General features: G+C 41.2%; 8 protein-coding genes across 8 annotated transcripts; 3 read left to right on the forward strand and 5 right to left on the reverse strand.

The window, feature by feature from the left end:
* Positions 1-3,172: 3,172 nt before the first annotated feature.
* On the reverse strand, positions 3,173-4,102 carry GCY1 (glycerol 2-dehydrogenase (NADP(+)) GCY1; the record flags this gene model as incomplete). The annotated part of the gene is made up of 1 exon (XM_018878466.1): positions 3,173-4,102. One exon carries the CDS (start codon positions 4,100-4,102, stop codon positions 3,173-3,175), a length of 930 nt encoding a protein of 309 aa, XP_018735767.1.
* Positions 4,103-4,479: 377 nt separating this feature from the next.
* Positions 4,480-6,345, reverse strand: AWJ20_1575 (uncharacterized protein; the record flags this gene model as incomplete). The annotated part of the gene is made up of 1 exon (XM_018878467.1): positions 4,480-6,345. The coding sequence occupies one exon, from the start codon at positions 6,343-6,345 to the stop codon at positions 4,480-4,482; it is 1,866 nt and encodes a 621-aa protein (XP_018735768.1).
* A 1,065-nt stretch (positions 6,346-7,410) lies between these two features.
* FDH1 (formate dehydrogenase (NAD+)) lies at positions 7,411-8,451 on the forward strand (the record flags this gene model as incomplete). The annotated part of the gene is made up of 1 exon (XM_018878468.1): positions 7,411-8,451. One exon carries the CDS (start codon positions 7,411-7,413, stop codon positions 8,449-8,451), a length of 1,041 nt encoding a protein of 346 aa, XP_018735769.1.
* Positions 8,452-8,619: 168 nt separating this feature from the next.
* Positions 8,620-9,477, reverse strand: FAL1 (ATP-dependent RNA helicase FAL1; the record flags this gene model as incomplete). Its single annotated transcript, XM_018878469.1, has 1 exon — positions 8,620-9,477. One exon carries the CDS (start codon positions 9,475-9,477, stop codon positions 8,620-8,622), a length of 858 nt encoding a protein of 285 aa, XP_018735770.1.
* Positions 9,478-9,541: 64 nt separating this feature from the next.
* On the reverse strand, positions 9,542-9,970 carry FAL1 (ATP-dependent RNA helicase FAL1; the record flags this gene model as incomplete). Its single annotated transcript, XM_018878470.1, has 1 exon — positions 9,542-9,970. The coding sequence occupies one exon, from the start codon at positions 9,968-9,970 to the stop codon at positions 9,542-9,544; it is 429 nt and encodes a 142-aa protein (XP_018735771.1).
* Positions 9,971-10,309: 339 nt separating this feature from the next.
* On the forward strand, positions 10,310-11,167 carry DAS2 (putative uridine kinase DAS2; the record flags this gene model as incomplete). The annotated part of the gene is made up of 1 exon (XM_018878471.1): positions 10,310-11,167. One exon carries the CDS (start codon positions 10,310-10,312, stop codon positions 11,165-11,167), a length of 858 nt encoding a protein of 285 aa, XP_018735772.1.
* Positions 11,168-11,422: 255 nt separating this feature from the next.
* AWJ20_1580 (FRG1 family protein) lies at positions 11,423-12,262 on the forward strand (the record flags this gene model as incomplete). The annotated part of the gene is made up of 1 exon (XM_018878473.1): positions 11,423-12,262. One exon carries the CDS (start codon positions 11,423-11,425, stop codon positions 12,260-12,262), a length of 840 nt encoding a protein of 279 aa, XP_018735773.1.
* Positions 12,263-12,333: 71 nt separating this feature from the next.
* On the reverse strand, positions 12,334-13,662 carry NPR2 (nitrogen permease regulating protein NPR2; the record flags this gene model as incomplete). Its single annotated transcript, XM_018878474.1, has 1 exon — positions 12,334-13,662. The coding sequence occupies one exon, from the start codon at positions 13,660-13,662 to the stop codon at positions 12,334-12,336; it is 1,329 nt and encodes a 442-aa protein (XP_018735774.1).
* Between the last annotated feature and the right edge of the window lie 168 nt (positions 13,663-13,830).

Below are 13,830 nucleotides of genomic sequence, written 5' to 3' on the forward strand. Positions count from 1 at the left end.
TACAGAGTGTGATGCAGGACGAAGTTTAGTTTCACTGAAATTCCAATGTTCTGTACTTGGCGCGTCGTAAACTTTCGCGTCTCAATTACAGTTCCAAATTGGGAAAATAGCGTGGCTGTCCCACAGAACTAACGTGAGACGCGTTTTGAAGATAGTCAAGAGCACGGCTGGGTACATTAAAAAGGTGTTGCAGCAGGTCGACTCCTAAACAGACGTAGTAGAACCTGGGGATTTGGGGGGAGGGGGTTTGTCGTCTTCAAACCATTCAAGTGAGTACCAGATTCGATTATAAAGGACAAAATAGCAGGTTTTGTCATCCATAATTGTTCTCTTGAACAGGATCGGATGCAATGATGAATATTTGTAGTTTCTGCGTGTCAAAAATACGCATTTTATTTATTCACTGTATAAAGAGCAGTACCCTTACACCTTACAAATCTACAAATGTCTATTGTAATCTCTGATATATATACCTCAGCCAGCCTAGTAGAACCCCACTTCAGACACTTGTGGTCCTCTCGTTGGGCTTCGATTTTCGACGATCAAACAATCTCTTGCCAAGGAGATGCTTCAGACTCTGGGCTTTGTCCCATTCACGGGAGGCACAGGTCAGTCATGAGATATCGACAAACGCTTCCCGTCCCTAGAAAAGGTGAATTAGCGGCATTCGGGCATATATTCCCTAAAGAGAAAAGCAATATCTTAATTTGTTCTAACAGCTTTCGGAGTCCGCAGATAGCATTTACAAAAGTAGCTATCCATCATCTTAGATTACCAGACAGGAGACACCAGATGTAATTCTCTACGCTGCTGCCCAATCATAATGACCGCATTTCCGCAATATGCGTCAGATATCTTCATTTAGCGAAGATAATTTTATTGTTACGTTATATTCACTCATAATTTCGAATCATGTCTGCATGAATTAGAGCTAGTTCAGATTCTCGCATGACTACTCAGCACTGGTGAATAAATTATTTAACACACACCGGTACGATTCCTCCAGGCCTCATTACCATCAAGTAATAGCTACTGTATAAACAAGTAATAGTTGAAATCAACACAACGTGAAGTATATTAAAAGGCATGAAAATATAAATAGTTATAAATAAAGTGTCATAAGGTCACGTGAGAAGGAATGAGTTCGGATAAAGATTTATCTAATGCACGTGATTAGAGGTAACTTCAGGATGGAGCCCTAGGTTGGTTAGTATACCTATCAGAAACAATATAATGGACCACAGAGCTTCACATACTTAAATCCAATGAGCTTTTCAGAGGCATGAGAAATGGGATAATCAAACCCATTGAAATATATGACACCACTAGCACTTTTGATTTCGATGCGTGACGAGGAATGGTAGTCCTTCGCTGACTGTATTGAGAGCCATAGCTATGCATATTGTGAGAAGATATCGAAATCATGTTAATTTAGTATTTGTTGTGATAAATCAAGCTGATCTCTCTTTTAACTACTTCAGTTAGTTAAAGAGATCTTAAGAATCCAGAGATATAACTTTGTTAGAATAGAAGAGGATCTCATCTTTATATATATGCTTGGGGGTTTTTTGACTTGTCCCTGATATGCATGCAGTTGGCGTATACATCAAAAAATATCTGCTGATTCTTTAGTTGCTTTTTTCAGGTTCGGCTAAACATTTCATTGTCGCACCAATGCACGTGATGTGTGCACCGCCGGTAGAACGGTGGTACCGTAGATACAACCGCTAGGGTGGCTTGAAGGATGGCAAATTTAGACTTGATAGTTTGTAAGAGAACAGTGCGATTGGATGAAATTTTTGGTAATGGTGGGGCCAAAGGAAACTAACCAGTCTTGTGTGTTGCTGGCGTTTCTCCGTCCCATTTCCCATAGATCTGTGTGGGTGTGGATGTGGGGAACCCATGAGCGGAATCTGCCAGATTGTCCGTGTGACCCCCATCTGGGACCAAGGAATTCTGCCTGACATGGGGGCGGTGCGGCATTTACCTAGAGATTTCTGCTTTTTGACCGTCGCACTCAGGATTGGGATTATAAAGAAAGAAGAAATGATATAATTTACACTGTTGGGTTGTACCGCATGGATAGAAATATGTATATGTTCTTTAAGTTTGTACGATGGTTACGAGAAAAGAGAATGCTGTACGGATAGACGCAGTGGCTTGATTCAGCGTTGTAACGAATTCGGCGATGTACCGAGAAGTGAGCCACCTTAAAGTCCATTAGCTTTACGTGAACTCTAATATCGTCATAAGCAGGATTGTACATGAGATCCCAACAAAGGGTGGATCTGTCAACGGATATTGTTAGCTGGCTGTGCTGATGCAGCATAATTGGATGTCGCAGCAACGTCGCCAAGATATGACACAGTAGGCTGGCCATGAGCTCATATTGTTTTTTTTGTCTTTCTGTGGTGGTGCCTGGGTAGAATTCAACGGTGGCACACTGCAGCTCTATGGCCAATCCTCTACTTAACCTGAGACGCGAGTGCGACATCATGAAAACTCATTTTATTAATTAAACTGCATTCACCGCAATTAATGTTAATATTAAATAATAATAAGTATAATTGCAAAGGAGAGTGTAGACAAAATCTGATTAGATGCTTAATATTTTATAGTTGGCTTTGTTACATAAGCCATGGGCCCGAGTAACAGTTAGCCCCCCTCGATTAATTGGATAGCTCTAAGAAACTAGGATTGCCTGTCTACTTGTGATAACGGTGATCAAAATCTGGTGCGAAGATTGCTCCTTCAAAACTAACGGTTCAGCTCATCTTCGGCCGGTTCGGGCTCTGGCTTGCAGAGGGCCATGTGTATGAAACGCAGATTGATCTGATAAGATCATGCGTGGATGATCCGATCCGTCTTGATCTTGTCGCTGTTGCCACCCACGCTCAAGTGGGAGTGAGCTGTTATTGACGTCGGCCTGCAGTGCCGAGCCTGTGAACGGAATGTGTTTGAGCAAAGCGTTTAGAGAGGGTTTATAGAGTAGGGGGTGGTGGGGTTGGGCACGACACACTTCCACTGGTGGTGGGTGATACGCGGATGCTTTTTCACTTTGTTACCATTCAATTCACCCTTCTAATGTTCAAGCACAAATCCTAGTGGACATGTTCGTATATTATTGATTCAGTCATAGATTTTGTCATTTATTTTTCGTTATATAATTTGTCTAGCATTGAACGAGACCAGCACCCTCATGCTCACCGAAAATATCGACACCCCACTCAACAGGATCGTTCAAACGACCATGCTTCTCAAGTGAGTTTAATTCATCGAAATCTTCCTTAGAAAGCTCAAAGACCTCGTAGTTGGCAATGATTCTACTGGCAGTAATACTCTTAGGTAGAACAGCAGTTCCTCTTTGGATGGCCCAAGAAATGAGGACATTGGCAGGCTCCTTGTTGAGCTTCTTGGCAATAGCTTGAACCTTGTCGTGATCCAAAACACGAGGCTTACCATAGATATTGTTACCAAGAGGACTGTAAGCAACAGCAAGAATGTTCTTACTCTTGAGGTACTCCAAAAGCTTGGGTTGTTGAAGCTCGGGGTGAGCTTCGATTTGGTTGACAGCAGGAGGGATCTCAGCTGTCTTCAACAACTCTTCAATTTGAGCAATGGTGAAGTTGGAAACACCAATGCTCTTAGTCTTACCCTTCTTGACTAAGGCCTCCATGGCCTTCCAGGTCTCAGCAATTGGGACTTGGTCGAGGATAACCTTTCCATTGTCGTCCTTAGGGAAAAAGCCCTTGTTGGGGGCGAAGTGAGCAGGCCAGTGGATAAGGTAAAGGTCGACATAGTCAAGGCGCAAATCAGCCAAAGTCTTGTCAAGAGCCTTCTCAACCTCATCTCCACGATGGCTATTGTTCCAAAGCTTAGAGGTGACAAAGATCTCTTCACGAGGAACACCAGAAGCACGGATTCCATCACCGACTTCATTCTCGTTTTGATAGATAGCAGCACCGTCAATGTGTCTGTACTTATTTTTCAAGGCAACCTCAACAGCATTAGCAACCTCGTTAGGCTTGGATTGCCAAGTACCAAGACCAATAGCTGGGATTTTGTAACCGCTGTTCAAAGTGAAGTGAGTGGGAAGAGTCATTTTTAGTTTGGTCTTTTTATGAGAGATTTTTCACAATAAGTTGAAAAAATAAATACACTTTTCCAAGGGCATCTGGCACCTATTTATAGGTGGGGGTAAGTGGAGACTTGCCGAATATCCCCACGAATACGCAAGCTAAAGCACTCTCAGGATTTGTGGGGGTGGATGATGCTGCAACTTGCCCCCACCCTTCTTCAAGGTGCATGATTTTCCCGTTTTATGCAGTTTCAGGAAGATTCAGGGGAAGTAATTCCGTCACTCTGAACTTTAAAGTTGAGGATGACGTTTATTCACTGATTTTTGCACAACTTTCGGCAAGATTGGACTCGTTGAAAACAGTAAAAGATGTAACGATTATCTATAGAAAAACATTCAATTTACAAAAATACAGGATCGGTGAGATTGTATTGCTTCTCGCAAGCAAGCGCTTGGTCAACTGTACCACTGGAGAAATAACAAAGCATGCTGTTACGGCAGTTGAGAGTATCACACGAAGGAACATATGGCGACCTTCTGTACTCATTGCTGAGATAAGAATCTCTAAGCGACTTTGTGTTGTAGATATTCTGGGCAGCATGGTGCCAGAAGGTACCGTTTAATGGCGCGTTGCTCGGCCAAGTGTTATTGAGATCATATGTCTCACGAGCAGAATATCCAAAATGCCATTCAGGAATGGCATTGTTATCTCCAAATGTATCATTCAAAGGGAAATAGTAGTTGACAGAGTCCATAATGGAAAATGTCTCTGTGTCAACCTTGTAATATCTCCAACCTGGATTGTACTCAGAAAGAGGTGTGATTGATTCAGCAAGATAAGCAACTTGGAGAGCATTTTCAGCAGTTCTGTTGGAACCATTATCAGCATAGAAGATTTGGAACTGGTCCTCATGGGTGTGACCGAAGAACACGCCAGCTATAGTGAAGGGAGAAAACCTCTCGATAATCTGGCCGAAAACGGCCGTAGGTCCTGGAAGAGCATTACTTGTGTCACCACCAGTGGGAACATGGGCAACGATCCAAACACGCTGGCCCTTCTGTTCACTAGCCACCAACTCATCGACTAAGAACTTAAACACACCAGATTCATCGGGCTGCGTTGTGTTCCAGTAGTTGTAGTAATTAGCAGTGTACCAGAAATTAGAGTTGAGAGAAATGACACGCAGACCACGATTAGTAGTTGTGGCATAGGCGGCATAGTTAGTACGGATTTGATCACCGACTTCAGAGCTCACCCAACCAAATCTGTCAGCCCACAGATCGCCTGCAAGATCTGTATTCCACTCAAATTTGTTGGCAAATCCAGAAGAGTTCTGTGCGATTTGTCCGTACGGAAATGAATCGTGATTTCCAAGAGTGGCATAAACAGGAATTCCTTTCAAATTGTTTTTGAGTGCATAATATATCTCTTCCTCACTTTCGATGGTGTAACTCAACGACAAATATTGATCATCGTCATGATCAACCATGTCACCAGTGAAGATTGCGAACTCAAAAGAGAAATTTGATGACAAATTTCCAATTGTTTGTAAAGAATTATCCAATAAAACGGGTGGAACATCACAGTAATATCCACCCCAGGTTCCAGCTGGTTCAAGTACAGTACCATTGGGAGCATCTTCATTATAATTATGAGAGGTACAACACATGTATTGTGAACAGTTAGCTTCTGATCCGACCTGATAGGTTAATTGAACGTGGAGATCAGAAACATGAATAACATTAAATGTTTCGTTAGAAGGGGTAGGTAGAGTCAGGTTTGTGGGCTTTTCAGGCCACCAGGAGCTCAAGTCGAATTTGGGTGTCTCAGGCAATGGACATGCTCCATTTAATTGATAGTAACAAATGTATTCACCATCGAGGCCTGCAGCATCAATCAATTGTAATACATTGGTTATATCAGAGCCACTAGTACCTTCCGTCGTGGAGTACTTGCCGAAGGCAACATCACAAGGATCAAAGGTTGAGTACTTCTCCTTGGTGCATAATTCTGTCAAAATATCAGGAACAATGTCGGGGTACGTCAATGCAAGGAACTTGCCGACTTCCAGTCCTGCAAGGCACTTGGTACAATTGGAGCTAAATGTAGTGCTCTCAATAATATTCTCCACTTGCTTTACAGCCTGGGAAATGATGACATCTCTGGATGGCGTGCTTCCATCTGATGGCCAAGTGCTGTTAGTGGCCAACACTTGGCTAACCAGTAAGGTAGCTGTACCTAAAACTAACTTGGTAAACGCAACCATGTCAAATGTCAACGTTGCTGATCAGGGGTTATTGTCTCACATTTTTGCGGGTTGCAACTTAATATTTATACTGACTAAATAGAATCCCAATTATACAGACCAAAAAAATTATATAAGTCATAAAAAGAACCACTGTCCAATAAACATATCCACCCCAGGCACGAGCAATCTTCACAAGGACTCAATTATTTCTACAGAGATCGCACGCTCTCTGCGGAACATGATACTCTTTAAAGTTTATTCTTCAGTAGGAAAAGATTTACAATTTTGACTACAGTCAAGCCTCTGTTCAAAGTCATGGTACCAATAAACCAATAGATCGAGCCACGAGAAAAGATCGGCACAGTGCCGTTCAACGGTCCAAGAGTCTTGAAATATTAAATACCAAGCATTGAAAAAAAGCACTATGAAACAATCGGATGGACCTGATTCTAGAACTACTGAAGCACATGGCGGTTCAAAACGGTTTCTTTATATGGTCTAGCCGGAAAACGTGACCATCCATCCTGTTTGTGTGGCTATACTTCCAATCAGATCAAAATTCCTCTCTGCACTCATCTCTATGGACTGCTTTTAACAGACTTGTCTCTAGACTCCTGATATTTCTGTCCGGTACCAGTTATTACACTGAGTTCATTTAACATTGCCCCGAATCTCTTTACCCCCACGCGAATGCATGTACTAGTTGACTAGGCTGCATTATCTTATCTTTAGATAAGTCTGTTCGTATTTATATCCTTGACAATTATCATGCAATTATATTTATATATATATAATTATATACATGTATATTTTAAACTGAATCGGAAGTAAGAAATGGGCAAACTTTCGTAATAATGTTGTGAAATTGTCTTTAAATTATTACTTTCGTAACTCACGCTTACGTGACACTGGAAAAAAGGCAGTTCATGTGGGGAACGTCAGAAACAATTGGGAGCGTACCAGCAGATGTATCATTTTGACGTCCTATTACGTAATTGACAAGACCACTATAAAAGCACCGTCAATTGCTATTTCGTTCTTGGTTCAATTGTTATCTAACAAAAAACCTTCGTTCAAATAAAAATGGGATCTCACAAGCTTGCAATTCTTGACGATTATCAAAATGTCGCACAGTCATTTGGAAATTGGGAACAAGTTCGAGCTGCAGGTATCGAAATAACCAGTTTCAACGACTACATCCCTCAGTCCGATTTAGTTACCAAATTGGCCCCGTTTTCAATTGTTGTTACAACTCGCGAAAGAACAGTCTTATCTCGTGAAACATTGTCCAAACTGCCAAATCTCAAATTGATCACTACGAATGGTAATAGAAACCCTGCAATTGATACAAAGGCTGCCAAAGAACTGGGAATAATTGTTGCTACTACTGGCGGTCCCAAATTGTCACCACCCAAAAAAGAGTATGAGGGCCAGGGTGGCAATGGGACCGGTGAGCATATATGGGCTATTATCTCGAGTGTTGTAAAAAAGATTCCTGCCTATGACAGGGGAGTTAAGGCGGGAGCTCCAAGATGGCAATCAGTAGGAACGAATGTGTCACAAGACCTGCCCTTTCATTTTAGAGGAAGCACCATTGGTCTGATTGGTCTTGGTCACCTAGGTGGGTTTACGGCAGAAGTCGCTAGAGTATTTGGTGCCAAAGTTATTGCTTGGTCTCCTCATCTAACAGAAGAACGATTGACACCAGCTCAAAAAGAGTATATAAAAGTTGTGTCAAAGGAAGAATTGCTAAAGACAGCTGATATTGTATCAGTCCATTTAGTCTTATCATCTACAACACGTGGAATTATAGGTGAGGACGATTTGAAGTTACTTAAGCCTACAGCTTTTTTGATAAATACCTCTCGTGGACCTCTCATTCAGGAAGCTCCGCTACTTAAGATTCTCCAGGAAGGTAAAATTAGGGGTGGTGCCTTTGATGTTTTTGACCAAGAACCACTTCCGTTGGATAGTCCGTGGAGAAAGTTAGGCGATAATGTCGTTTTAACTCCACATATTGCTTATGTGGAAGCGCCGACCTATGAAGGCTGGTTTGCTAGTGCATCGGACAATGTCCTTCTTTGGTCACAGGGCAAGGTTGACCAATTGAATATTCTTCAGTAAACATTGATATAGCCAGTTTATAGATTCTTAGTGAAAATATTAATTCAGGTGAAACTTGCTACATAGTCGTGACAGTTTTGCAATGCCTCACCTAACGTCGCGGGAATTTACAGATGAATAATTGTATATAGACATATATATATTAAAGTTTACAATTACAATGGGACATTAAAGCATTTCATTAATATTCATAGGCATCTCATCAATTTGTGTACTATAGTACTGTTCGATGTCATGGAGAATTTGAACTTCATCGTCGGTAACGAAATTAATTGCGACACCCTTTCTGCCAAATCTTCCGGATCGTCCAATTCTATGGATATAGTTTTCACGACTATTGGGTAAGTCATAATTGATAACTAGAGACACTTGTTGGACGTCAATACCTCTAGCCCAAACATCAGTTGAGATCAATACTCGAGAATTTCCTTGTCGAAATTCTTGCATAATTTCATTTCGCTGCTTCTGTTCCATTTCACCATGCATTGATACTACTGTAAAATTCGCTTCTTTCATTTTATCAGTCAGCCAGTCGACCTTTCTTCTTGTATTGCAAAAAATTACTGCCTGCGTGATAGTCAGTGTATCATATAAATCACATAGAGTATCAAATTTCCAATCCTCCTTTTCCACAGCTATGAAATACTGTTTCAAGCCCTCCAAAGTTAACTCGTCACGTTTGACCAGAATACGCACTGGATCCGTCATAAACTTAGATGTGAGCTGTAATACATCATTTGGCAATGTCGCACTGACAACCACTACTTGAGTTGCAGGGGGCAAGTACCTGTAAATTTCATATATGTCCTGCTGGTGTCCCTGTTCTAGGAGCGTATCGGCCTCGTCGAGAATAATCATCTTGACATGCCTCGTATCTAGAAATCTTCTCTTGATCATGTCCTTTACTCTACCAGGAGTTCCTGACACAACATGCTGACCCCTCCCTAATTTTCGAATATCATCACCAACACTAGTTCCACCTATACACGCATGACACTGAACATTCATATAGTCTCCCAATGCCATGATCACATTCTGAATTTGAATAGCCAATTCTCTAGTGGGACTCATCACTATGGCTATTTTATCGTTAGAATCTCGTCATCTCTGTGAAGGTGCCTTCATATGAAGCCTGTTTTAATCTCAAGAAAATACATAAAATCATCTTGTACACTCGAAAAAAAAAATATTGGCTGCTAATCAAAAAAATCCAGACACGAGCTAAGGCATTATACTCACCTTGAACATCTCTCGCTTTTGTATCGATCACCTCTAACATAGAGATTGAAAAAGTTGCAGTTTTACCTGTTCCTGATTGTGCCTGTGCAATAGTATCCCTTCCACTGATAATTTGTGATATGGCTCGACTTTGAATTGCACTCGGAGCTTCAAACCCATATGCGTAGATACCTTTCAATAAGCTTGGCTTGAGATCCATCGACTCAAATGAAGGATAAACGGCCACATCTTCTGAAGAAGTGAAATTGAGCACCTCATCTTCTTCTCTGTTAAATGACATGATTCCTTCAAGTATGTATAACTATTGATTATTATAGTTAGCGGAGGTTCTAATTTGCTTTGAAATAAATGTTGGAAACATTTAGTCCATTTTCGATACCACCAGCCGTACCCTACTTCAGTAGTCTTTTATACAGATTTTATCCTACTAAATGCCTGTACTGATAAGCATATCCTTATCTTTTGACGAGCACGAACTTTTAATTTGATCTTAATTCAAGTATTATTCGTGGATCATATCTGGACTTTATATCCACATTTTTATTTTCAAACTCCGGTTATTTTGAGAACATCACTTTCATTCTATTACTCTAACCAGATAATTCAAGTATCTTCATCAATGCCATCACAGAACCATTTACTGGTTCTCGTTGGCGGTGGGCATGGATCTGGTAAACATGATATAAGCAATCTTCTCCAAAGGCAGTTAAACAGTTTACGCTCAGAACCCTTTAATAAAGCATTTCCAATTTTAGTCAGAGAGATTGATTTGATAGAATATGACAAATATCATAACAATCTGTCAGAAAAAGATGGTGACAGCGAAGATAACGACTCTTACAGTCCTCTGAGGTTTGATTTTGAAAAGCTGGTAGGAGATCTTGATACGGATGCATTTTGGAACACATTAGAACAGAGGGGTAATTTGACTGAGTCTGAATCTGGTGATGTTGCTATTGATAAAGACCAGGAGTTAAATGGCCCTGTAAACCCTGCTGCTGTCACCCCCAATACCATTCCTGAGAAAACACCATTAGTCGCCATTCTTACTGGTCCCTATGCCCTCTATGATTCAAGAATTCGAGATAAGGCTATAATGAAAGTTTATGTTGATGTTGATGCAGATACAAGACTCTCACGCCTATTATTACGAGATGTGAAGCCTGACAATTCGAACCTTTCACTTCTGATTGACACATACCTAAACCACCTTCGCCCAGAAGTGACAGAATTTGTTGAGCCTACTAAACAGTATGCTGATGTTATTCTCACCAAACCATCCAGTGCCGAGGGCGGAGAATATGGTGTAGAGCTCATTGCAACCGGAGTATATGACCGGATCAAGGCAGAGTCCTATAATAGCTTGGATTCTAACACTGGTACTCTTACCCTTGGTAAACATGTAACTCAGAACTCATACCGCTACCGCCGTGAGTCGTTTGTAGAACAGCATGAAAGTTATTATAGTCTCAATTAATATACTAGCATTTTCTCAATTGTGTACTTCCAACGATAGAGCCACTGCTAAATGCATGAGTACTTTTTGTATGATAGTATTTAATATCTCGCTCGCGAAGTTGAAGATAAGGAAATTGCCAAAAGAAAATGGTGTCTTCCAGTAGACCCTGCATGAGAGACCATATCTACTATATTAGCATATTCTAGTTATCGAGGTTATGCCGGATAATTAAACAGAATCGGGAGAAGCACAAATAAAACTAAACAACCTGAAATGGTTTCGAAGCTTGTGTTTAAAGGTGATAAGCCGAAGAAGAAGAAGAAGGCTAGTGTCAAGAGTGATTCTTGGCGAGTATCAAAGGCAGCATCTGGTGAATCGACTAGCCACCCTGAATTAGCTGTCACTAATGAGGGATGGGTTACAGCAAAGAATCTCAGCGAATTGAAAGGACCAGTTGTTCTAGCTTTCAAAGATGAGGACAATCCTGTAGTTATTGCAAGCGATCTTAATGGCAAATTATATTTATCTAGCGATATTGATATTACAGGGTCTAAAAGTATAGATATCGAGCCTCGGACTGTCCAGCAAGTGTTTGTATTATCCAAGTTAGATTTTCGGGGCACTGATACTAGTGCTCTAGACGAACCGACAGTGAACAATGAATTCTCCTTCAAAAATAGTGAAGGCACATATTTAACGTCTCCTATTGAACCCCCCTTGCATTGTAAAGCAGTCTCAATTGGGCAAGACCAAATATTTACGTTGACGGCTCTGGAGTCTGGTGGATGGAGCCTTCAAACATCACGCAAAGCCTTTTTAGGTTTTCAAAAAGATGACTCAGAAATTGGCTTTAAATTGGTCTATTCCGATACAGTTGGTTTTAGCGAGACGTGGATTTTGCGTGTACAGGCACAATATGCGCGATTGCACAATTCGTCCTCACGAACTACGTCCAGCTCAGAAAGGATCTCCTCAAAGGTGTTAGAAGAAAGGGCTGGTAGAAAATTGACACCTAGTGAGATCTCCAGCTTAAAGCTTGCTTATAAGCAAGGAAGACTGAACGAGGCCCTGCTTGATATTAGGCAGAGGAGCAGAAGTGATAATATGTGTTGAAATTTTGAATTACAATGGGCAATTGCAATTAGCCTGCACATTGTGAATGTTTGACAATAAATTGCAAGTTATTAGGCACTCACAACCGTCCAATCGCCTTTTTTTTGAAGAATAGCCTCAACCTGTTGTTTTGGTAAGCGTAAGTCGGTACATATCGAATCGAAATGTCGCGGTTGCTTGACTATCTCGGCTACCATCTCTTCAATATTTTGAGCATCGCTTACAGACTCTTCGTTTTTACTGCGCATGGACTGTTGCTGGATGGGGCGACGGATATCAGAGTCATGTCTACTAAGTCGTCGATCCGATGTAAAGGACCCAGTCGATGCTGCCACCGATCCTGATCCTGATCCTGGAGGCGGTATGGCAGTTGACGATGCTGCCACTGTCGACAGAGCAGTATGATGGTTAAAACGGTGCCTATGCCTGGATTCGTAAATAGGATAAGAATGTACCCTGTAAATAAGTCCTTTAATAACTCCGAATGAAACGAATCGCCGGACATCAATATCCTGAAGAAGCTTCTGATGGTCTATATACCACTCATAAAGTGTCACACCTTGACTTAGGGATCGATAAAGGTTGAAACAGGGAATAATTGAAAGCGGATTAGAGCTCAAATATGGCTGTACTGTTGATGTAAGTTGGCCCGATGGCAAGGCTTGATTAGGAACACGACTAGATATACCGTTCACACCATTTATAGATTGAATAGTTGAGGTGGAGGAAGACGAGGTCGAAAGAACAGATTTGCCACTAGCTGGAGAGTGCAATGGTGCGCTGGATGCCTGGCTACTCCCATGACTAGCAGATAATCTAGATTTACTCTGTGAGGTAGACAGCATTAGAGATGACGATGACATTTTAGACGGTGGTCTGTAAACATAGGCCTGGAATTCCTGAAACATATCGGGGTCGGTCAGGAATTGAGAAATATCTGATGTCGGGGCATAGATGTTGGAAAACTGGAAAATGTCCACGATCACGAGGCAACGGTAATAGACAAGATGTTGGATACATTGCTTAGTAAGTTCATAATCAGCATTGGCTAAATCAGCAATTCTTCGAATAGAATTGATACCGTTAATATATGGAATAATCTTCTCCATCGTTGGATCCCAATTCTCATCCAGCAACAGCTGCAAATGAACTGTAGATATTGGAACATGAAACGATTCTACTTCAGGAGGTGGTGGTATTAAAGGAAAAAGTTTCATGTCTACCGCATTTGATTCGTCAATTGGGATTTGGCACTCCGAATAATTATTTAGATCCTGATAGATCTGTTCTATGATATTGTGAATGTTGTCGATGGTGTGCGTCTCGGTGTTGGCGGCTGATAGATAATGCGATTGCTCTTCTAATGCCATAAACATACGCGCCAGTCTCCTAATAGACATTTCGTAAACAATAGAATCGGCATTGGCTGCGAATACAAATGAAAAGTTGAATGTAAACGAGTTTCTTTCGTATTCAGTACCATAAATATGAACTGGATACCCTACCACCCGGTATTCATTGATTTTCACCGAAACAAGCCTGTTACATAACTGGGGCTTTGGGATCAC

This window comes from Sugiyamaella lignohabitans, chromosome A (assembly GCF_001640025.1).
Source record: "Sugiyamaella lignohabitans strain CBS 10342 chromosome A, complete sequence".
In the NCBI taxonomy this organism is placed as follows: domain Eukaryota; kingdom Fungi; phylum Ascomycota; class Dipodascomycetes; order Dipodascales; family Trichomonascaceae; genus Sugiyamaella; species Sugiyamaella lignohabitans.